We start from the raw sequence: 23,964 nt of genomic DNA, 5'->3' as shown, positions 1-23,964 counted from the left end.
GTCTCTATGCTCTTGTAGTCTGCTGAACTTCTTTAAGAGGATTGTTCTGAATTCTTTGTCAGGCAGCTCATACATCTCCATATTTTTAGGGTAGCTATTGGAGCTTTATTCATTTCTTTGGATGGTATATTTTTCTAATTTTTCATGGTCCTTGCTTCTTTGTATTGGTATCTGTGCATTTCAGTAAGCAGTCTCCTTTTCCAGGCTTTACAGTTTTGCTTTGGTAAGGAAACATCTTTACCAGTCAGCTGGTAGAATTTGTGGGCAGGTTGGGCTTACTATCATCATCTCTGTGTGGGCCAGCCTCTCTATTTTCTCTGAGTTTGCAGTGGGGTGCTGCTGCCTGGGTTCTATGGCTGGATGGGACTGCTGGTTGGGTTCCGTATTCAAGCAGGGCTGCTCGGGTGGGCTCACTGTTCAGGTGGAGCTTCTGGCTATGTCAGAGCTAGTGACTCAGCCTTTTCACTGTCAGGTTGAGCCCCTAAGTCTGCAATCAACTCTTGGTTGATGAGGTTGTAGGCTGTGTCCCCTGACAGGGTGGTGCCACTGGTTGGACACCATGATTGGGTAACTATGAGAGGGACTCTACAATCTCTCCTGGTCAGGCAGTCTTATGCTGTGCTTCCCAACTGGATGGTGCTGCTGATTGGGCTCCATGTTCAGGTGGGGCTGCCAGCTGTGCCCTGAAGTTGGGTGGGGCTACAGGCTGGGCTCTGTGACTTGGCAGCACTGTGGGCTGGGCTACAAGGCTGCCCAAGGTCATTCTTCAGACTCATTGGTTATGTGGAGGTAGGGTATATGCTCAACAGTTGGGCAGGGCAGCTGGCCAGGCTCTCTGCCCAAGCAGAGCTGTAGGATGGGCTTCTCAGCTAGCTGGGTTCTCTTGTCAGGCTTCCTCAATGGATGGGACTTGAGACTATGCCTAGCAGTTGGGTAGGGCGGTGAATTTGCTTTCCTGAAAGGTAGAGGGGTAGTATGGTCCACTGACTATGGACCCAAATTGGGCAGAACTGCCAACCAAGCTCTCTGGCTAGATGGGGCCACCAGCCTTGCCTTGCAGAGGGGCATTCCTCCTGGCTGGAGTCTTTGCTTGGGTACTGCTACAGGCAGGAACTGGGTCTGCCAAGGTTTGAGTGCTGGTTAATGTAAGCCTTGCCTCCCACTTCTCCATCTCTATCTGATTCCTAAGTTGTCCCCAGGAGGCAAGACCTGAATGGGTCTTCCAGAAAGTGTCCTGCGACCCTGGAAGAGTTGGACGTCCACCTTGATTTTCTTTTCTCACTGAAGAAATTATAGTAGGCCTGAGAGGATACTCTTGGTGCAGTGCTGTGTCAGCCTGGAGGAGGGGTGATGCAGTCCAAGTGTAGCTGCTCCTCTTACCATTCTAATATGGTCCTTCTCAGTCTCTGTGGTTCAGAGGGGTGCTTCAGCTTCACATCTGGGTGCTGGGATTTCCACAGTGGTGACTTGTCTATGGACAGTGGCTAGTTGGTCTTCTTAGGAGGGGGACTGAAGTTGGGGATGACTTATCTCACCATCTTGATGATCTATTGTAGGTCTGATCAGTCATCTGGTGTGGCATAAATTAACTTCAGTATGTAACCAAACAACTATGTGTGGTTTGCTCATTTAAGTTGTAGTAACTCGGAGCTTGTAGTTCTCACTGAGCAGAGATTGGAAACTAATTATTCATTTATAAAAGTCCAGAATAAGATAGTTTCTTTGAAGTTTTAACTTTATGCAAAAGAAGTATTTCTTGGATTAGGAAGCATGAGTTTGTATCAAAGCCTGCTGATCCTTCTGGTTGCTCAAGAAATATATCTCCAGCTGGTAACTTTTGTGTAAGTGAAACTGGAATTACTCTTAAAAGCTTTATAACATGTAGTGTCAAGGGATGTCTGGGGAGAAAAACTATAACCTGGGCTCAATTGGGCCTTGAGATGATACTGAACAAGTTTTTTCAGGCAGCAGGAAAGGATTTGATGCCATGAAGGAAGAGACGAGTCACTTTTAAATGGGGAAGAACTTGAGTAAAATAATTCTGGGCATTGGAACCAAATGGAAAGAAAAGGCCAAATGTTCCCTGTGGTTTGAGCTTCTATCAATAGTACAAAACTGCTTGGTAACCTCTTATTAATTGTAAGAAGGGAGACAGCATTTTCTGATGACTTATTTTCTGGCAAGCTCTCTGTTGATGCTTTGCTATATGTTAAAAGAATTTTATTTCCATAAGTAAGATGTGAGGTGGGTGGTAGCTACCTCATTTTAGGAATGATGAAACTATTTGTTAGATTCAGTCACCATGCCTCCATAATTAAGTCAACAGCCCACTTAGGCACAGAAGGACTAGTCTCTTGATGATGTTTAAAGAAGGGCATTGGAAAGCAATACTGTAGTTGGCAAACTTTATCAGTAAAGGGCAAGATATTAAATATTTTAGAACTGCAGGCCATATGGTGTCTGTTGCAACTGCCTAATTCTGCCATTGTAGCAAGAAAGCAGCCATAGATGATCTGTAAATAAATGGGAGTGGCTGTTTCATTAAAATTTTATTTACAAAAACAAGGATTGGGTCATTGCATGGTGAGCCCTGTGTAGAGGAACAGAACTTTATGGGAGATAAGGCTGATGTGTTTTATCAGTAAGAGACATGAATTCAAGCTTCACACTTGGCACATGCTAACTGCTCGATAATTATTTAACAAGTTAGATCCATGAGCCTGTATTTCTGCTGGTTTGAACAAATCTACATAGACTTTAACTGCATTATAAAAAAGTATGAACAAGTGTTCTTTCTAAACTAGATTGCTTGTTATAGTTTGTCAAGAGAGCTTATGGGTCTTGGAAGTCTTCATCAGTGGGGGAGCTGCATGCTGTGGGTGGGTCAAGCTCAGTCCTATTTGAGGACATAGGATTAATGGCATTTTGAGATGTACTTCCAGGACACAAAGGCAGAGAGATTAAGAACTATAAAGGAACAATCAGTGAGTCCCAGTGATTAACTGAATGTAGTGGTGTGGAAGAAAAGGTCAAGAATGGCCCCAAAGTTTTGAACTAGAATGATCAAAGGATGAATAGTATCATCATCAACAACAGAAATTCTCTAGCCTAGCTCTGGAGTCACAAGAAAGACACTGTGATTGGATTTTGCACATTATTAAAGATAGAGCTCACTCAAGTTCTTTATCCCTTCCTCTTTCCTTGACCTCTGATCCTTTCACTCTAGTCTTCCTCTTTTCCCTACAGTGTCAGATTATGCCTGTGTCACCAGGGAAAATTTCTGGTTGAGTCATTCAACCAAGTCAACAATATTTATTGGCTATCCATTGTGCACCAAGCATTGTTGGGGGTGCTGTACCCAAACGTGACTATTGCTTTGCTTATCTCTTTGCATGTTTGGGTAATGAGTACAGCGCTGGTGGGTTTTAAACACTCTAGAATAGATCCTTTCTCTTGTGCTTTATTTGATAAGTAACTGCCATTTAGTTTGTCTGGTTACATCTAAAGCACAAGCCAAGACTGATTTTATGGACCAAATTCCTCTGTGTGTGTGTGTGTGTGTGTGTGTGTGTGTGTGTGTATGTGATTGCTTAATAAGATTTTGAGCAAAGCTTTAGAAAACTCTGTGTGATGAGGTTCTAGCATTTAAAATGGAGATTCTGATGCTCATCAGGCAAAGAAAGCCTCAAGGCCAATTAAAATACCTGCTACAGTATCATCTTCATACAGATAATGTATTACTATCCAGAGCAGAAACAAACCTGAGCCTTTGGAGTTAGCAATAGTTTAACTAATGGCTTCTGAGAAGATTCTGGAACATAAGGTTTTGGCATTCCATTCTTTTTTAATATTTGATGTAAGTTCCCTCTCAGATCATAAGCAAATACAGCTCCTATTGATTAGTGTCTAGTAGGGGCAAAGAAATTTAATACGGACTTGGGAAAGGAGAACACTTTAGGGCAAGATTACAGGTACATGAGTAATTTGAAGAAAGGAAGTTGGATGGGTGAGGGAAAGTTTCAAGGTTAGTTTATGAGAAGAGGACAGAAATGGTACAAGGAGGGAGGGAGAGGGAAGAGGTAGAAACAAAGCGTGACTGTGAGGCTGGCATGACAGTGGGAGGTCAGAATGAAGAGCTCTATTATTGCACCACTCTCTCTGGCATGCTCCCAGTCATGATAGGCAGAGGGAGAGTGAGTTATATTGTGTTCTATGGCCATTGACCTCACCCTGAAGGTGGTCCCCAAAAACAGTGCTTAGAGGTCTCAAGAAACACTCCTCCCCCATAAAGTCCAACCCAAATTTGGCTGTTTTCTGAAGCAACATATTCTTATATAAAGCAAAGTTTTCTTTATTCTTTTAAATAATGTTAACTCTGACCGTACCATTGAAGCCTCTGTAGATGAAAATCCCTTAATCAAAGTATGACAAAGCTGCCCCCAAGCACAATGCCAAAAAGCTTGAAAAAAGAAGTGTTACCTGAAATTCCTTTCAAGTTAGCTTTGAGTGGATCAAAAAGATCGGTGACTCCCCAAGACTTTAAAATGCTTTTTAAATTGAAATGATTTTGGATCCTGAATCTAAAAAACAAAAACAAACCATCAACTTTCATTTAAAAATCTCATTTAAAATATTTTCATATACAACACATGACTGCCAAACTCCCTAACTTGGAAGTCAGGGATCTCCAGCCTCATTTCCAGCTTTATTTTTCATTGCTCCTTCTCATAAACCCTACCCCCTGACTAGTCTGACCACACAGGGCTCGCTCCCACCTCTAAACCTTTGCTTTTGCTGTTCTTTCCACGCCATCTCCTTTGATTGCCTTTGAGTTACTACCATGACTACCATTTCCTCTAAGCTCAATTCAATTGTTATCCTCTCCTTTCCTCTCCAGCTGTTTTGTGTCCTTTGGTTGCTAAGGCCCCATTAACACTTTGTTTGTCCTGCTCTTTTGGTGTATGGAATATTCTGCTTCCTATTACTGTTATTTATGACATTATAAACTACTTGAGAAGAGAGGCTATCCCAGTCAATGTTTTATTTCCTAATAGTGCTAGACACTATGACAAGTGTTTTATGTGGATTATCTAATTTCATCTTCACATAACTATGTTATTATTATCCTCATTTTACAGATGAGAAAACTGAAGCCTAAAGAGATTAAGACACTTGCCCAAGATGACGTAATGAATACGTGGTGGAACTCAACACAAAGCAAGGCTGTCTGAGTGCAGAGCATGTGCGGCTGGCGTCTACTCTTTGCTACCTCCCATCTCGTGAGGCGTCTCACATAGTAGGTGCAGAAAAGAAGCTGTTGATTAATTGACAATTAATAGACGGTCTCATTTAATATGTTCATATTTTATAAGACATATTTTTGTGTTTGCTGTGTGCAGTGTGTGTCTTTGATGCACAGGAGGGAAGGAATGCAAGTTAAAGCTTTGGTTTTCCTAATAAGTCCTGTGAGCAGGAAGAATCAACACACCAACTTTGTAATATTTCTTCAAGGGCAAGGCATTTAAAATTTTACTGTTGAAGGATCCTTTTAAAGGATTGCTCACACTATTTTTCTTTGAAAATAAAAAAGTTTGAAATGGAATTTAGATGATCTTTTTCTATCAACTATGCAGAACTTGTAGGAAAGTAAAAATACCAGACAAGACCATTTAATATCAAAGATCTTCATTGCCATACAAGACAATGTGACTAATATTTTAAACAGAAGTATCATATTTTCTCATAAATATATGTTTTAGAATAGGTTCCCAAAAAGGTTTTACGCCTTCTCCAACTATGCTGACATTCTCAAAAAAATATTTTGCACCACCTCTTCTGAAATTTTCTTAAATTCTTAAAACACATCCACCTTGAAAACTCTTACTGCTGAAACATATTGGTTAAGAGCATGGACTTGGGAGTGCAGTGCCAGGATTTGGATCCTGGCATGGCCTCTTACTAACTGAGGGAAGTGGGGCAAGTTACTTGACCTCTCTTTGCCTCTATTTCCTTATTTGTGAAATGAGCATAATAGTAGTGCTTAGTTATAGCTTTGTGAAGATTAAGTGAAATAATTCTTGTAAAGTGCTCAACAATGCCCAGCACACCTCATGCACTTATTGTTCCTGCTGTGGTGTTTTTGTTTCTCGGGGATATTGAGAAAAAGCTCAGGGATGTTTGAAGCCAAATATGGTGATTATGGTAGGTGATAAAACTGGGTAATATCATTTTTAGTAACTAAAGATAATAGTAAAAGTGAGGTATGACCATAAAAGGTGAGAGTGATTTTTTTTTCTTGTATGGCTATGAAGGCCAGCCCAGAAGAAATGCTACAAAAATATCTCGAGTAAAAAAATTGCCCTTTACCAAAACCAGACAATGATATCATGAGTAAAGAAAACTACAGACTAATATCCCTTATGAACATAGATGCAAAATCCTCAACAAAATACTAGAAAATTGAATGCAGCAACATATAAATCCCACCATGACCAAGTGGGATTTATCCCAGGAATGCAAGGTGGGTTCAACATATGAAAATCAATCAGTGTAAAACACCAGGTTAACAGAATAAAGGACAAAGGCCACATGATTATCTCAATCAATGCAGAAAAGCATATGAAAAAAATCCAACACCCTTTCATGAAAACAAAAATCACTTAATAAACTTGGGATAGAAGGGAAATTTTTCAGTCTGAAAAAGAGCCTCTACAGAAAACTCCCAGCTAGCATCATACTTAATGGTGAAGACTGAATGCTTTCCTCCTAAGATCAGAAATAAGAGAAGGATGTCCACCATTTCTATTTAACATTGTCCTGAAGGGTGTGGAGGGCAATTATGCAAGAAAAAGAAAATGCATCTGGATTAGAAAGGAAGAAATAAACCTATCTCTATTCACAGATGACTTGGTCTTGTATACAGAAAATCTTAAGGAATACACACACAGAATGAAAAAATTCTTAGAATTAATAAATGAGTTCATCAGGGTGGGAGGATATGAGATCAAGGTACAAAAGTCAACTGTGTTTTTTTATATTAGCAATGAATAATCTGCAAATAAAATTTATAATAGCATCAAAAGGAATAAAATACTTAGAAATAATTTTAACAAAAGAAATGCAAAACTTGTACACTGAAAACTAAAAAATATAATCAAAAGAAACTAAGGAAGACATAAATAAAATGAAAAAAGTCCTGTGTTTACAGATTGGAACAGTTAATATTGTTAGCAATATTCTCAAACTGATGTACAGATTAAACACAATCATCATCAAAATCTCAGCTGCCTTTTTTGCAGAAACTGATAAGCTGATCCTAAAATTCATACGAAAATGTATGGGACTCAGAATAGCCAAAACAATCTTGAAAAAAGAACAAAGTTGAAGGGCTAACACTTCCTGATTTCTAAACATTATAGTAATCACGACATTGTGTCATAGTGGTTAAAGTATAGACATTTGTGCCTATAGAATAGAATTGAAAGTAAACCCATTGAAATAAACCCATTCATTTATAGTCAATTAATTTCAACCAAGGTACCGAGAAAATTCAATGGGAGAAAGAATAGTCTTTTCAATTAATGGTGCTGGGACAACTAGATAACCACGTGCAAAGAATGAAATTGGACTTCTACCTCATAATACATACAAAAATTAACTCAAAATATAAGAGCTAAAACTATAAAATTCCTAGAAAAAGCACAAACATAGATCTTTGTGACCTTGGTTAGGTAATGGTTTCTTAGAAATGACATCAAAAGAAGCATAAGAAATAAAAGAAAAAATACATTAACTGAACTTCGTTAAAATTAAAAACTTTTGTGCTTCAAAGGACACCATCAAGAAAGTGAAAAGATAACCCACAAAATGGGAGAAAATATTTGCAAATTATAAATCTGGTAAGGGACCAGTATCTGGAATATATAAAGCACTGTTACAACTCAGCAATAAAAAGACAACCAATTTAAAAGTGGAGAAAAGATTCAAATAAGTATTTCTTCAGAAAAGATATGTAAATGGCCAGAAAGCACATGAAAATATGCTTGACGTCATCGGTTATTAGGGAAATGCAAATGAAAGTCACCATGAGAAACCACCTCACACCAACTAGGATGGTTACAATAAAAAGATGGGGGTTTTCTTCTCCTATAGCTGTTGTTACACACTGTTGTGAGGTCAGACAGGTTTCAGCCATCTTGCCTCCAGCCTGAGGGAGAAGCCAAAACACAGAGGAGGGCATTGCTGGAGGGCAGAGGAGGTGAATGCATCCTAACTAACGTAACTAAGAATAACTATATAGTTCCCGAATGTAAATTCTATAACATCCCTACTTTTTAACCCTTCCCTCCATTCAGAGGGACTTTAAAAAGAACTGTGGTAAAATATACACCACATAAAATTTTACCATTTTAAGGGCATTATTCAGTAACGTTAAGTATATTCACATTGCTGTCCAACCACCACTATCCACTCTGGAAATTCTCATCATACCAAACTGAAACTCTGCACTGCCACACGTCCCACATGAAGAGGGACTTACCAAAAAAGATGGACAATAACAAGTGTTGACAAGGGTGTGGAGAAACTGGAACCTCAAAATTGCTGGTGGGAATGTAAAATGGTATAGCCCCTTGGAAAACTGTCTGGTAGGTCCTCAAGATGTAAAAAGTAGAGTTAACACATGACTCAGTATTTCCATTCCTGGGTATATAACCAAGATACCTGAAAACCTATACCCACACAAAAATGTACACATGAATGTGTTTCAGAAGCCAAAAAGTGAAAACAAGCCAGAAAGTTTCCAGGCACTTAAATGTCTATAGACCAATGAATGGATAAAGCAAAATGTAGTATATCCATACAATGGAAAATTATTCCGCCATAAAAAAGAATGAAATACTGATGCATACTATGACAAGGATGAACCTTAAAAACATGCTAAGTGAGAGCCGCCAGACTCAGAAGGCTACATGTTGTACGATTTCATTTATATGAAATATACAGTATAGATAAGTCAATTGAGAGCAAAAGTAGATTAGTGGTTGCCTAGGACACTAGTGAGGAGAAGGAAGGTGGAGGGACTGCTAATGGGCATGGAGTTTCCTTTTGAGGTAAAGAAAATGTTCTGGAATTAAATAGTGGTGATGGTTGCACAACTTTGCCAATATATTAAAAACCTCTGAATTGTACATTTTAAAAGAATGAATTTTATGGTTATGTGAATTATATCTCAGTTTTTTAAAAAAGAAAGAAAATGCCCATAGAAAAACACAATCCACACAGATGATGATTAGTAGCTTTTTGAAAGGAAGGCCAAAACTTCTGAAGATATGAGATCTGATGGATTTTTAAAATACTTATAACAAACAAACAAAGAGAAAAAGAGACACATACAAAAAACAGGCTCTTAAACACAGAGAACAAACTAGTGGTTGCCAGAGGGGAGGTGGGTGGAGGATGGGTGAATGGGTGAAATATGTGATGGGGATTAAAAGTACATTTATCATGATGAGCACTAAGAATTGCTGATTCATTATACTGTACACCTGATACTCTATAACACTGTACGTTAATTATACTTCAATAAAAAAAATCCTATGTCACTTCTATTATCAGAAAAAAATGCTCATGCTTAGCTTCCTACTATGTCGATCTAATAACCAAGTGTCTTATTCATTAAACAAATATATATTTGACATTATTAGTCTTTCTTGTGGGGCATTACATTATTATGGATATAAATTGGCTTTCTTGATTATTCTTTTGGTATGCTAATATCATACCAAGACTAATTGTCCCTATATATTTTATTTCATTTCTTCATAAATAAAATATTACTTTGGAAGCTAGACATCATCATTCTATCCAGAATCTACTAATACACTCTTTGGTGATGCTTAACCCAAAGGCACACCTCACTGCCACATGATTTTTGCACTGCTACTCACAGTGTGCAAAAGTTTTTGCCTTGCTAAATGAAAAACGCAGGCTGGCTGTAAAGCAGATCATATTAAATGATGAATGAATGATTTGCAGAACTAGGGGTAAGTTCTTGCCCAAAACTTGACTTGTGTCTACCATGATCCAAAGTTTTGTACCCAAATTTAGACCTAAAACCTAGTTTTAATTCTTTCTCTATTTATTCCTTCAAGGGTTTGAAGCTGTTTCTTTACTTGGTGAGTTTTGCTTGTGAAACAGCCTCATTTTGCTAAAACCTTCTATCCTTCTTGGACGGCAGGCTCGATAGTCTCAGGGAGGTAAAAAAGAAATCTATTAGGATAAGGTCAAGTGTTGACTAAGACTGTGTTGTTATGATCTCTGCCGTCCCATCCTGTCCCTGTCTTCGGGGTTTTTCGGATCATTCCTCTGAAGGTGGACTCAGAGACAGTGGAGGGCTCTCAGAGGAGCTGGGCATCTTGCTGGGGCCTCTTCCTCACAGCAGCCACTCCAGGATGAGGCCAGCCATCTGTCTCCTCATTCTGAAAAGACTGCAAATTCCTGCACCGGGTTGCACTTTCTCTCTACTTTTCACATTGAAAGCTCCTCTTCCTTCCCCGAGCTTCTCTCAAACATAACAGAAAGATTAGTGCTGCTTCTGTTCCATGCTAGAGAAGATCTGTTGAAATATCCCGTCTTTGTGCTTTCATTTGGGGTCCAGATATTTGGTTTGGAGAGACACAGTCTTTATCTTAGAGTTACCTTCTGCCCTGGTTATGCCAGATCCCACTTTAGACCTTTGCCCTTAACTCACTGGGGTCTCTCTTTGTGTGTTTTTATTTCAGTGTCTGCGCTTATTTTTAATTCCTCGAAGGAGCACTGCCAAGACCACTGGCTCCTTGCTGCTGAGGGCCTGGTCAGCAGAGGAGGCCAAAGTGGCCAGCAGGAAGAAGCGCAAAGAATCCACATCCCGAGCCCTCGGACAACATTCCTTGTTTAATGCTGGTCTACAAATTAATTACAAGTTTACTCTGATTTCAAATGTACCAGAGAAGCTTATCATTTAAAGAAGTTCAATAAGGAATTCTTTGTCAAGTAATGAGCTTTGCAAATAAGTTTTGCTTTGGAAAAGCAAAATCTAGAACCATCATTTAACTTTTTGACAATTTGTATTTGTACCTATTGGGTTTTCTTAAAGAAAAGCTAAACTCTATTGAGAAAGAATGAGAACCTTCAGCACAGAGACTAAAAGTCTTGAATTTTTTATACCTTAATTTGCCTTCTGATCAGAATTACTTTGGTATTTGCTCAATTACATAAACTATCTTGCCTTTTTTGTTTTGGAAAAATGTTGTATACTGTTAGGATGTGATCAGATTTGGGGCACATTCCTCCCAGGTAACTGCATTGTTCTTTCACTGCTCAGAGAACTGGTTGTAGCATAAAGCCTGGGGGTTCCAGTCTGGTCCAGTTAAGGCAGAGTATCTTCTCTTGAGAAGTCCCCAGGAAATTAATTCTGTTCCGTCTGCATCATGAGCTAGTCAGTAGAGACTCTAACCTGGACCCCAACTCTAGGGTCACTCCTCCTTGGCCTAACCTCTAGGGGTCCATTAGACAAGTGGGCCCAGTGGTTAAGGACAGACTCCAGAGTGAGACCACCTGGGTTCTCTAATCCAGGCCTGGCCAACTGGATTAGGCTGCTGAGCACCCCATAAGGACGATGCAGCCACTCACCTGGGCAGGAACACGTCCATTCTGGCTCTCCTGAGGCTGGAGGTCCAGATGCGGAGAATGCTGGCTGTGAGGTGTGGCTCAATGAGGCTCAGTGGGGTGTCTTTGTCACGTGGCAGAACCAGGAGCAGACTCACTGAACTTCCCAGGTAAGGCAACTCTAGCACCCTCACCTGATGGCCTGCATGGTCCTGGAACTGGCCTGGGGGTTTAGGAGAGGAGGGTGGGGTATTAGTTCTGTCCCAGGAGCCGGGGAAGGGCCATCTCACAGAACTGGAAACAATACATTTTATTAACAGGTGTCTACCTCACCCTCAGGAAGCAGTTGAGGCCAAAGACTTCACCTTTTCTGATCTTAAGACCTAGAATTTCTAAGATACCCTTATAGGTCTTGAGTCACAGGGCCTGCAGTGGCCAGGCACGGTGGGGATGATGGCACATGGGAGAAACATCTATCGTCTTTGTTATTTGTTTGTTTTTAAATTCATTTTTTTTAAAAAAGATTTTATTTAAGAGAAAGAACAAGCAAGAGAGAGCATGAGCGGGGGAAAGGGAGAGAGAGAAACAGACTCCCTGGCTGAGGGAGCCCGACTTGGGGCTCAATCCCAGGACCCTGAGATCATTACCTGAGCTGAAGGCAGACGCTTAACCAACTGAGCCACCCAGGCGGCCCATCTTAAAGGGGAAGCCATTCCAATCCTGGCCTTTTGTGGCCATGTGGGGACCCAGGCTCTTTGTGCCAGATCTTTCTTTCAACAAAAGCTTTAAGCCCAGATTTCACATAAAATTGGGAAATGTTATGCAGCTGACAGATCAACCAGCATGGGTCACAGCAGCAACGGGGAAAACATTGGGAACAAGAACTATAATAGCCATAAATACATATTTACTTATCCAATCGACGTTCTTCCACTCTCATCTTACTTGACCTCAGCTAATAATTACTGGTTGAATAAACAAATGATTAAATTGTGATGAGCACTCACAATGCGTCCTGCATGGAATCAAAGCAGGATCATAGCACGTTTTCTAAATGCCGGAGTTCCTAAAACACTGTCTCACTGGAATTAGTCCCCCAGCTGGAAGGGCTGAGCCTGCAAATGAGGGCTTCGAGAGAGGTGTGTGGGGACAGGTGGCTGGGTCCCTTCTCCTCTTCTCCTCTTGCCTTGCTGGGGCTCAATGGAGGCGTCCACGCTGCGGGCCAGCCTGCAGGGTGGGGGCTCCTGGCACTGGCTCGGCACTCCGCGCACCTGCACCCCAGTGGGCTGGGAAGAGTGACCACCCAGGCAGGGCGGGCAGGCGCAATGACGGATGTCAGGTCCACGGGGGCGCGCTCTCAAAAGCTTTCTAGACTGGACTCAATCTTCCGCCCTTTCTCAGCGCCAAACCGTGAAGTGGCTGTTCATTTTATGGGGGTGCCTGTGGGGGTGGGGGTGGTCTGGTCCAAACATTTTTGGTTTTACACTAACGCCTCTTACTTACTAGGTGCAGAGGGAAATGTCAAGCGTGAGATTCGATTTCTCTCCCCCACCCCTGCTTCCTCATTGTCCTCTCTGGGTCTTCCTGCCCCCTGGGCTCTCCTTGCCCCGCACCCACCTCACAGCAGAGGAAAGGCAGAGAAACAGTGCGAGTCCTTCTAGAGCAGACATGGCCCACATTGCTCCCGTGTTCCTCTCACTTAAGACGGCCCCGCGAGTGGGGAAGGAGCTCACCGTAGTTGACCTCGGCCATTTGGTACATCATGGGGACCTGGAGGACGAGGCCCTGGGCGCCGGTGAAAGGCAGGAGCTGAGTGTCCGTGGAGGAGAACCTCTGTCGCCAAGTGCTTTGGAAGGACATGGTGCTCACTAGTGCCAACTGAGCAAATGCCCCGCCACCGCCGCCGCGCTCCCACGTAGGGCCACCTGCGTCGTCACCTGCAAGCCGGAGAGCGACTGTGTTGCTGAGACTGGCGCACCTGTCCCGGCGGGTTCCCGGGCATCCCTGAGGTTGGGCTTGTAGCCTGCTTGTTGGTGTCATCAGTTGGGGAACTGTGGTGTTTGTAACTAGCTATTGCTGAAGACCATGCTTTTATCCTTTGCAGAGTGGATTGGGAGGCTCTGGTAGGTCCCAGTGGGGCATTTCCCGAGGGGCCTTCGGCGCACACACCTCCGGCCTGGGAGGCACTGAGTGTTGTGGTCGGGCTGCTGCATGGTCTCCCCATTGCCCTTCCCGCCCACCCCACCACCCCAGCCGCTGGGCCTCATCTCTGGCAGAGTCTTTGCTCAGCCAGTCACATCCAGGGCACGGTCTTTAAATTCCATGCATTACCAGAGAGAAGACAACAGGCTCGGGGATGGTTGTTGCCCCAGCCCTTTATTAATAAAAACACATGGTGTGCTCTGTTCGAAATCCTTTAACGAACCCTCCCTGACTCCTCCCACCAGTTCAATTGTTATTCCCTGTTTTTCAGAGGGGGCACCAAAGCTTGGAGAAGCTGTCCCAGGTCGCATACTTGTGAGTGGCAAAGCCACCACCACCTAGCTGCTCAAGACAGAGACCTTGGATCTGAACCCAAGCAGCCCGGCCCCAGACTCCAGGCTCTTCCCTGGCTGCCCCTCTTCCACGGAGGACAATCACTGGGGGGGTTGACCGCAGCTGTGTGGCCTGGCCCCATCCCCGCCCCACAGCACAATGAATTAAACACTTTTAAGTACACTGAAAAGACATTGTGAAACACTGGAGAAAACTGACAGAGAGGGAGTTATTGATAAATTGATATATCGTGAACATTCTCCCTATTTCTGTGTAACTTTTGTAATTATACGGAATGCTAGAGGCAGACTGCCTGGGTTGGGATCCTGGCTCTGTGCCTCAGTTCCTCTCTCTGTAAACTGGGGACAATAGCAGCACCTATCTCCTGGGATTGCTGTGAAGGTGAACAGACATAATGAATATGGAGTACTTAGAAAAGTGCTAAATCAGTAAATGGAACCTCAGTAAATGTAATAAATTTTCACCATCTTTAGTAATTCCACTTGCATGATACACAGGTCCTATAACTCAAGGAATCATCCCTAACTGCTGGGCAGTTAGGTTATTTCTAAGTCTTTCTCTTCAATAACACTGGGTTAAGTGCCTTATTACGTATAACTTTTTCTTCTCTTGAATTATTTCCTTAAGCTAAATTCCAAGAATTTCTTTGGCTCCTACTATATTTTGCTGTCACAGGATGGTAATTGTAGATGACAGCAGAGCTGCGGGGGGGAGGTGTCAGAGATTCACCTTAAGGGAACAGGTGCTTAGAACAAAGCCTGCAGGGCTCCCCTGGAGGTAGGAGGCTCTGAAGAGCCCCCTTCTGTGCGTGCGTGTAGGGGGATGGGCAGAAGGAGGCTTTCTAGAGCACATCATTTAAGGGTAGCGTCTCCCAAGAGGACAAACTTCTGCTGCAACTGAGGGTGACCTGAGTATCCATCCACGTGGCTTCTGACCAGCAAGGCCTGGTACCTATGTCTATAGCCCTCTGACATTAGCCTCTCCAAGGTGAATGGTTTCTTTTACCTTTGATCTTCCCGGAGGCCCATTCATTGGCCTGGCTGCCGGTGCCGTTCAGTTCACTGAGGTGGGCTGGCTCTATGCTGCTGTTGGCCCACTGGGAGATGTGCTCCACAAAGCAGGGGGAGAGTGGCGTTCCTGCTTGCACAAAAAGGGTGCAGGCCAGCTCCATCTTGGTGCCTTGACCGGAGTTGAGTAGTGTGGCGTACACAGTGCGTAAGAACTCTTTCACCCTTTGGTCTGTGAAAAAGGTGTTGGGATAAATTGACAGTGGTGAGTGTAGGTAAGGAGTTAGCGCCATCTCTCTTTGCGCAGTGCACTGAAATGGGGCCTCAGCCACACCACTCTTGTCTCAGAGGTTCATCGACCAATTACAGCCGATTTGGGGAAGTCATAACTAAATTGCTCAGGAATTGGCCTGGATCCACAGATTAAAAGCTGGGGGGAAAGCCATGCAAGATCTGAGAGAAATCAAGCTGTGATTAAGACAAATAGAAAATCACTACCAACATCCCAGAGGCTATTCCTCCTTAACTTCTTGAGTCAGACATGTGGAGCAGACATGTTGAGAGTACAGAGGGCTGGGAAAACTGCAGGTCAGGTGTGCAGGGCGATGGGGCTGCAAATATTTAAGAAGTAAGTGGATTTATGGAAAGCACCATAAATAACAAGGACAGACGGTGGTCATGGTGTTAAATTGTCAATATATCTTGTACAGGGCCTTAGATCCGTTCCCACAACTGCAGGTCGCAAGCCCAAGGGACATTTAGATGGGGCCTCTTTCAGCACTCTGCTTTCGATTTGAGAAACACAGAGGAAAGGTAAGAACGCCTCCCATCCCCCATCTCCCTAAGACCCAGTGGACAGCTGATGCTATTAATGTCAGCAAGAACCTGCAAGAATGTTGAGGAAATAATAAGCATTTGAGAGAGTCCATAGTTTCCACCTTCTTGGATGGCCAGCTCCATCTTGGTGCCTTGGACTTCTATTTATTTACTACTTACACAGGAGATTGCTTCCTTCTTTCCATAATCCATAGTGGATTTCTTTTTCACGATATTATTTACAAGCTGTGGCCTTTAGTCTCCCCTAGGAGTATCCCAGGCCGCCCCTGAGACATGGAAGCTGGGCTTTTCCAGCAGTCAGCTCCCCTTCCTGTGCAGGCTTCCTCTGGAACAAGGCCCTTCGCTTGTCCTCCTTGCCTCCCTTCCTCCTAGGCACAGCCCTGTGGCTAGCCACAAATCGGCCCTGGGAGACACATGTTTTGCCCCTTCTTCCTACACTGCCCTTCTCTGGCCCTCCCAGGGCACCTGTTGGAAGGAGTCTCTGACGCGGTGTGGGGTCCCTCCACTCCAACACCCGTCATGTGTCAGAGGCCAGGCCGGGGGATGGCAGCAGACCCCCAAGTTGCTTGGCCAAAGTTCTCCGGAGGGGCACAGGCCCCCAGAATACACCCTGGCCAGGGCCCCCGCCACCGGGCTACAGATCGCAGCTGTAGACAGATTTCACTTGCCCAGAAAACTCTCATGACCAAAGCTACTTCTTAGAATCCACAACTGCAAAAAACAGACTCGGGTTGTATACCTCGTGAATTGCAGCCTAACTCCAGTGCTTTTCTTTTAAGGAGAAAAGAAATGAATGAAAAAAAATACTTATTGCCAGATTTTCCTCACTGAGGAAGGTCATATGTATTTATAAAATCATGTCCCTGTAAAATGTTGACCATCTGCTGGGACAAAGTGAGACATTTCACTGGTCCATAGTGTAGGGTGACCTCCTCTCTGTCCTCTCACCCAATCTGGGCCAGGGGACCAGCTGTTCTTTTAGCTAGAAATGTTAAAGTAGCAGAGTTAATTGGCTGGAGAAAGCTTTTCTCCACCTGAGCCTAGTGTGTCCCTGCCCATTTGCACAGGAGAAGAGCTTTCCTAGATGCTGTGGAATATACGTGTCAGTATAGGAAATACGGTGTTCACAGACTCTGGGCTACATTCACGGTCACATTCAATCCTCTCAACGAGCCTGTGAATTCACTGCTATTGTGACTCCCATTTCTAGGTGAAGGAGCTGGGCTCGGACAAATTAATAAGCTTGCTCGGTGTCACTGGGTGGTTGGACGTGGCCCTTCACCGCCCTCCTGCCCGTCGGGGAAGGGACGGGACACCCTGCTTTGGTCTGGAGAGCCGCTTCCTCTTGTGAGGCTCTGGAGCACAAAGCCGCCCATTCTGCTGTATGACTGTGAGTGTCCCAGGCCCGTGGCCGTGATGGGGCAAGAAGGACTGGTGATGTGAGCCATGACAACGGCACCTCCCTTACAGTTCTTTGAAAGAGAATCGCGTCACTGCTGGCTTAACTCCTCTCCCTCCCCCTCCGGAGAGCATCTTTCTTGCTGGAGGGCAGGCTAGGTAGATCTCACAGAACGATGAGAGAGGGAAGAAGGCGGAAGGAAGGAAAGTTTTGGGCACTGCCCTAGATCAGGAATGTGGTGAGCGTGGTGTGATTGAAGAGAGGGCCTCTCGGATGGCCACAGAGAGGGAGGAAAGTGCTAGAAGAAGAAATGGCATTTTCTCATGAATTTCCCTTGCTACAGATGAGGCTTTTAACTCATTTGTGAGACCCGTGTGGAGACGGCCTTCCTTTTGAGTCAATTTGCTGACCTGAACTTCCCGAATGTGACACGGAATCTGGTGGGACCTGACTTCGTAAGGTTAAGGAATATAAAATTCTCAAACTACAAACTTAGTGATGCTAATGTTTTACTTGCCAGAAAATTACAAGAGGGCTAAGTTGAGGATGATGTCAAAAGGTTTGGTTGGGCCGAGGGAATAATGGGGATGGCTCTGATTAAAAATTAAAAAAGGCAAGGTACTTAATATCTTTATGCATCTGCTCAGGGGCTTAGAGTGGGGTGGAGGAATTGTGGAAAGAACATAGGATTTGGGGTCAAAGACTCTGGGACTTGAATTCTGGCTCTGCCACCTGCCGAGTCTTGCCAAATCGTTAATATCTGGTTTCATTTATAAAATGGGGATTATTAATGTATGTGGTTTCTATGAGGATCAAATGATATAATGACTGGAAAAGTGAAATCCATACCATCATCAAACAGAGTTTTTTCCCAAGAGCCAGGCCACCTTCATTTCTGAGGCTTCTGTTCCTGGCATTATTCTTGTGCTTAATAGAAAGCTATGAAGTGTTCTTTATCAATTTATCTAGAAAAGCACCAGAACTCCCTCAAACTCGGAACATCAGGAAATTGGGTGTTTTGTGTGGTGAAAACAAAGGTGCTTTTTAGGGATACCGCTGGGGTCCGTTCTGAGTCTCATGCTGTGTTTATATGACCAGCAGGTAGGAATCCTAGCAAAGCTCCTGGTTGTCACGTATTGGCTGGAAACGCAGTGAGAACAAGACAATGCTGATGTGCCCCACTGCAAACATGAATAGGTCTTTCTGTTGATTAAACCGGAACAATGCCCCAAGACCCTGGAATGTGCTTGAGGCTGCTTTTTATACATTTTATTGGTCTGCATTGACTTTTAAAAGGAAGCCTGGGTTCGGGCAGGTAGTGGGCGTTGACGGGTTATTTTAAACAGTGCACATGGTTCTCTGAGCTAGGTTGGGGCAAACCAAAGTACAGGGGTATTCTATTAACTGGAACTCTAGAAGTGGCACATCCCTGTTCATAAAAATTAACCATGGCTCTGTAAGATAATAAAGCAGCCTGTGAGTAAGAAAAAGGGTGGGATTATGTTCCACGGGGTTTGACTATTAAGCATTCTTGACATTTGATAATTCTCGAATGGGGTCTATGGCACCCCGTTAATCACCCTATTGGGTTAGCCAGGTACCATGACCATACCTGACAACGGAGAAAGGACTATAATCAGTTCCCTTTCTCAGCGGTATAGCTACACTTGCATTTCTCTCTGTCCCTTAATCCTGACTTTTGTGAGACTCTGTTTTAGGGCTGAAATGCCTGTCTCTCTTTCACACGCCTATTTATTCTTCATAACTCAGCTCAGATCCCATGTCTTCTGGGGAGCCTTCCTGAGCTGCCAGTGGGATAAATCCTTCCCTCCCCGTGCTTATTCCAAATAAATACACTTACTGCACCGCATTAGGGCGGTATTTCTATGTGCATCGTTCCTATGAGACTGAGCTGCTTGTGTTCAGAGTTTTCCTTGTCACTCTGGATGCTGAGCTCCTGGCACAGCACCAGCTCGTGCAACAGGAGCTCAGGAGTGCTTGATGGATTGCATTGTACTGAATCTAATGTGGCTGAAGAATGCGTCCGTGGATGTGTGCGTTTCTGTGATATTCTTGCTGAGGAAAATGAAGCTGGCCGGCAGGATCATGAGAGCTGTTTTGGCAGGGGACAGGGCATGGGCGGTGGGGGATGGGATGTACAGCTGTGTCTAGCGGCCCCACATCTTACCTGCCACCTCAAGATTCTAGCTCAAAGGAAGCTCTCACCGAGGCTGTGTGGGTATCAGTTCTTATACTTTCTAGAACATATTGACTTATACAGTTGCAACTCCCATCCTTTTTTATTGATATCTTATTCTAAGATTGAGAAGCCAAAGCTATGTGCAGGAGTGTCTGGGGTAGCATGGAGCTGGTAGGTGGGCCCTGGGGCCAGGCATGGAGCCAGAGGCCCCGAGTGTAGGCTAGGTATGGCTGACCCGGAGTTCACAAGACTCGGGCCGCTGCTGACAGAGCTGCTCGAAACTACACAACCACGGAGTTATGTTGGTAGCGATCGCACTAGCTAGAAAACACAGATTTATGAAAGCAGGTGGCTCAAGGCCATGGGCTCTGGAACTAGACAACCTGGGCTTGAGTCTCAAGTCTGCTACTTACTAGCTATGTGACGCTGGGCAAGTTGCTCAAACTCTCGGTGTCTATTTGCTCATCTCTAAAATAGGGATGAGGTATAATTTCATCATCTATCTAGCTATTGTGTCTGGTTTCTCCGAGCATCAGAAGACAGAACGGCAATTATGTTGTTGTGACAATTAATTAAATTACTTTAAATTACAAGGTGCTTTGGACACTTCCTGGCACCTGGTAGGCTCTGCAGAAGGGCTAGTGAAATGAAACTGAGGTTGGAAGGGAAACCGAACGATCATCCAGGGACCACGATCCGAAGTTCGCAGGCTGCCTGTGGTCACCCTTCTCTCCTGGCGGTCGGCCAGTGCCAGCCGCTGCATTCGGAGATCCCCCACCCCCCGAGGAAGCCTGAGCGGGAGCGGGAGCAGCAGAGGGAACAGGAGCGCGAGCAGCCCTCTTACCGTGGATAGCGTAACCCAGCGCTCGTGCCAGCTGCTGGCCGGTGTTCCCTTGGGCTCCGAACTGCAGGATCTCCAGAGGGAGCGACACGCCGGCAGGAGAGATGACGACGTTGGTTCCATCTCTAGGGGCTGTCGCGTCCTGGTAGAGGCGAAGCGCGAGCTCGGTGTTCAGCAAGGTCAGGTCCTCGCGGAGGTCGCCCTGTCCTCCATGGAGGCAGGAGTGAAGCAGGAAGAGCGTGAACAGGCCCAGCCGCATGGAGGCAGGGAGGCTTCCTGCAGCTCAGAGGGAGGAGATGCAGGGTGAGGCAGACAGTCCCCTTCTGCAGAGAACTGGTCTGGGTTCGGGGCTCACAATGGCCGAGGGAGGCGTGCCGGGGCAGTGCTGCTCACCTGCCCCCAGCCTCATCCCTCACCCGCTGCTTCGCTGCATCTGTTGTGTCTGCGTTAGAAACACGCGCCGTGAACCCACACTGTGAGCCGGAAGGATTTTAGGCGCTTTGTCACTGGCTAAAGGTATGACTTTGGCCAAGGCTCTCGTCTGGTCAGAAGTAAACCATTGGGTTGGGAAAGAAATGTAAGAAGTATATCCTACTCCTATTTCTTGGTATTTAGCCAGCTTAGAGCTGTGCCGTGTCTATCATGAATAATAATAATTAATAATAATAAAAAATTATATAGTATTTTACAAAAGACTTTGTATTTTCTCAGTTAATCATTGCAATAGTCTTACAAGGTAGCTGTATTTCCAATACAGGGGGGATGAGATTTAAAGCACTTGGTGAATCATTTAAGAAAATACATGGTCTAGGGAGGCCTGGGTGGCTCAGTGGGTTAAGCGTCTGCCTTAGACTCAGGTCATGATCCCAGGGTCCTGGGATTGAGCCCCACAGTCGACCTCCCTGCTCAGTGGGAAGCCTGCTTCTCCCTCTCCTTCGGCCGCTCCCCCAGCTTGTGCTCACTCTCTCTCTCTCGAATAAATAAATAAAAAATCTTAAAAAAAAAAAGAAAATACATGGGTCAGTGTCCATCAACAGATGAATGGATAAAGAAGAGGTGGTGTATATATATACAGTGGAATATTATGCAGTAATAAAAAGAATGAGATTTTTGCCATTTGCAACAACATGGATGGAGCTAGAGAGTATAATGCTAAGCGAAATAAGTCAGTCAGAGAAAGACAAATACTGTATGATTTCACTCATATGTGGAATTTAAGAAACAAAACAAAACAAAAAGAAAAAAAGGGAGAGAAAAAGACAAACCAAGAAACAGACTCTTAATTATAGAGAACTGATGGTTCCCAGAGGGGAGGGCGCCGGGGGGAGGGGGGAACTAGGTGATGGGGATCAAGGAGGGCACTTGTGATGAGCACCAGGTGATGAGTGGAAGTGTTGAATCACTATATACATATATAGAAGAAAGAAAACACATGACTCAAGCCCTGGTCTCCCATGAGTGATACATAAAACACTAAGGATATAAATGCACATGAAAATAGTGATACATGAGCTAATTGTGCCTAGAATAGCAGAATTCTTGTGATGTGAACTATTGTCATAAAAAAAGCGCTTTCACAGACAGGAGCATTATAGCAGTATCGCTCCTACCGAAGAATGGTACCCCTCCAAGGAAGAGAGGGCACTAGCTGGAAATTAATGCAAAGAAGAGAAAGGCCAAGGGGTTTTCAATGACTATGGCACACATACAGCCCTCAGCAATTTCTGCTAAGTTATCTAACTCTGGTGTCAGACAGGATTGGCGTGAGAGCAGCCCAGTCCAAAGTCCCTTCCTATGAGGAGTTGGCAAATAAGGCCACTGGGCTCAACGATGTGTACTTTGGATAAAAGTGCAAGATGGAAAAGCATCTTCCCTGCAGCCAGGCACAAATGCAGGGTTTGGATGCCTTGGTACAGTAGGGGTAGACTGTGTGTGTTTGTGTGGGGGGGGTGTCTTTCCGTGTGTTTGGAGGAGGCAGGTCCTAGCCCGGGTCATTTGTGAAATGACCAAGTCCCAGTGATCATGCAGCTCCTCTGACCTCCCACAAGGACACTCAGCAATCAGGCTCCTGTGCCCCTGGGCTCCCCATGACCACATCCCCGCCATGGTCTGCCACGGACGAGCTGCTTACTCACGGACTCTTGCCTCAGACTGTTGGGTCTCCTTGCTTGCTTCTCTTCATGTGGGTCTCCAGCATTAACGGGCTGCCCTTTTTAAAAAGTGGAGCAGAGTCCGCTTTGAATCACAAGACAGCGCAGGGAGGAAGCTGGAAGTGGCCGTCTCTGCCGGCGATGTCTCTACCACTCGGTCCAAATTCCTGGAGCCTGAGGTCCTGCAGAGAGCCAGGGGAAGGAGCACGGCCCGGGGGCAGCAAAGCCCAGATCGGAAACAGAGCAGGCCCTGGGGAGGGAGCCAGCCACACCCGTCAAGCCTTCTTAGGCTTGTGACCTGGTTGTACCAGCAAGGGACCCCTCATCCAGCCCTCTGTCACTTTGAGGAATTCCGCTGATAACTCTGCCGGCCCGGCTTTTGCTGGGTACCAGGTACCTAACGCTTCTCCCCTCCTCCTGGGAAGAGAACAATACATCAGTCATTGGGCACTTGAAACTTGTAGCAAAGGACATTCTGCAAAAGAGAAAAAGGAAACAATCCAAGATATGGCATAATAAGATTGAAACAGGGTGACGTGCCTTATTTATTACTAATACAAGTGAAGGCACCTGTTTATCCGTAATATAGGCACGATTAACTGTCTTTTTCTTCTTTGATACAATAGTTAATAAATCCGATGACTTAATTTGAGAAAGAAACTATGTTGTCCATGAGTAAATGCTCATTGGGGGAAAGCATAAGCAGATTCTGTCGAAAGTCTGTCCTTGTGACCAATTCAGAATTCCATACATTTCTATTAGGGTCTTAGGCATTGTATTAAGTTCAAAATAGATGATAGGCTATAAATTGTTACAAGTTAAAGAAAAGGAAAAGACATTTGGAAATGAATGAAATTCTTAGTAATTATCTCTCAGGCATGTATTAATTGTTACTATTTGAAAATGCATGTGAGGCTGTTTATCATCTGACCACTACTCATACCATCATAATCAGTGGCCAGTTTATTTATTTATTTTTATCTATTTTAGTGGGCAATTCACTTTAATTTTTTTAAGCGATTTTTTCTTTTCCTTCCTACTTTTTCTACTTTTTTTTTTTTTTTTTAGGGGTGGTAGGGGCAGAGGAAGAGGAAGAGAGAGAATTCCAAGCAGGCTCCACGCCCAGTGTGGAGGCCCATGTGGGGCTCGATCTCACAACTCTGAGATCAAGACCTAGAGTCAGATGCTTAACCGACTCAATCACCCCGGTGCCCCTAGTGGGCAATTCACTTTAAAGCAGAGTTTTATTGCTGACACTCAAGCCTGGGATAGTTTTTAGGTCTTAGGATAGTTATAGTTCTATAACTGTTTTACTTGAAATCTCCCCA

General features: G+C 44.3%; 1 protein-coding gene across 1 annotated transcript in view; it reads right to left on the bottom strand.

Moving 5' to 3' along the window:
* The window catches only part of SERPINE3 (serpin family E member 3), a 30,952-nt gene extending 10,207 nt beyond the window's left edge, over positions 1-20,745 (bottom strand). Inside the window, exons 1-5 of the mRNA XM_032402621.1 lie at positions 20,490-20,745; positions 15,208-15,441; positions 13,380-13,583; positions 11,671-11,869; positions 4,480-4,580 (exon numbers count right to left, since the gene is read on the bottom strand). Coding sequence (XP_032258512.1) covers positions 4,480-4,580; positions 11,671-11,869; positions 13,380-13,583; positions 15,208-15,441; positions 20,490-20,745 — 994 coding nt within the window. The remainder of the gene's footprint in view (positions 1-4,479; positions 4,581-11,670; positions 11,870-13,379; positions 13,584-15,207; positions 15,442-20,489) is intronic.
* Positions 20,746-23,964: the final 3,219 nt, after the last annotated feature.

Source organism: Phoca vitulina, unplaced genomic scaffold (genome assembly GCF_004348235.1).
Source record: "Phoca vitulina isolate PV1807 unplaced genomic scaffold, GSC_HSeal_1.0 scaffold5, whole genome shotgun sequence".
NCBI lineage: Eukaryota > Metazoa > Chordata > Mammalia > Carnivora > Phocidae > Phoca > Phoca vitulina.
This window is presented reverse-complemented; position numbering and strand designations above follow the sequence as displayed.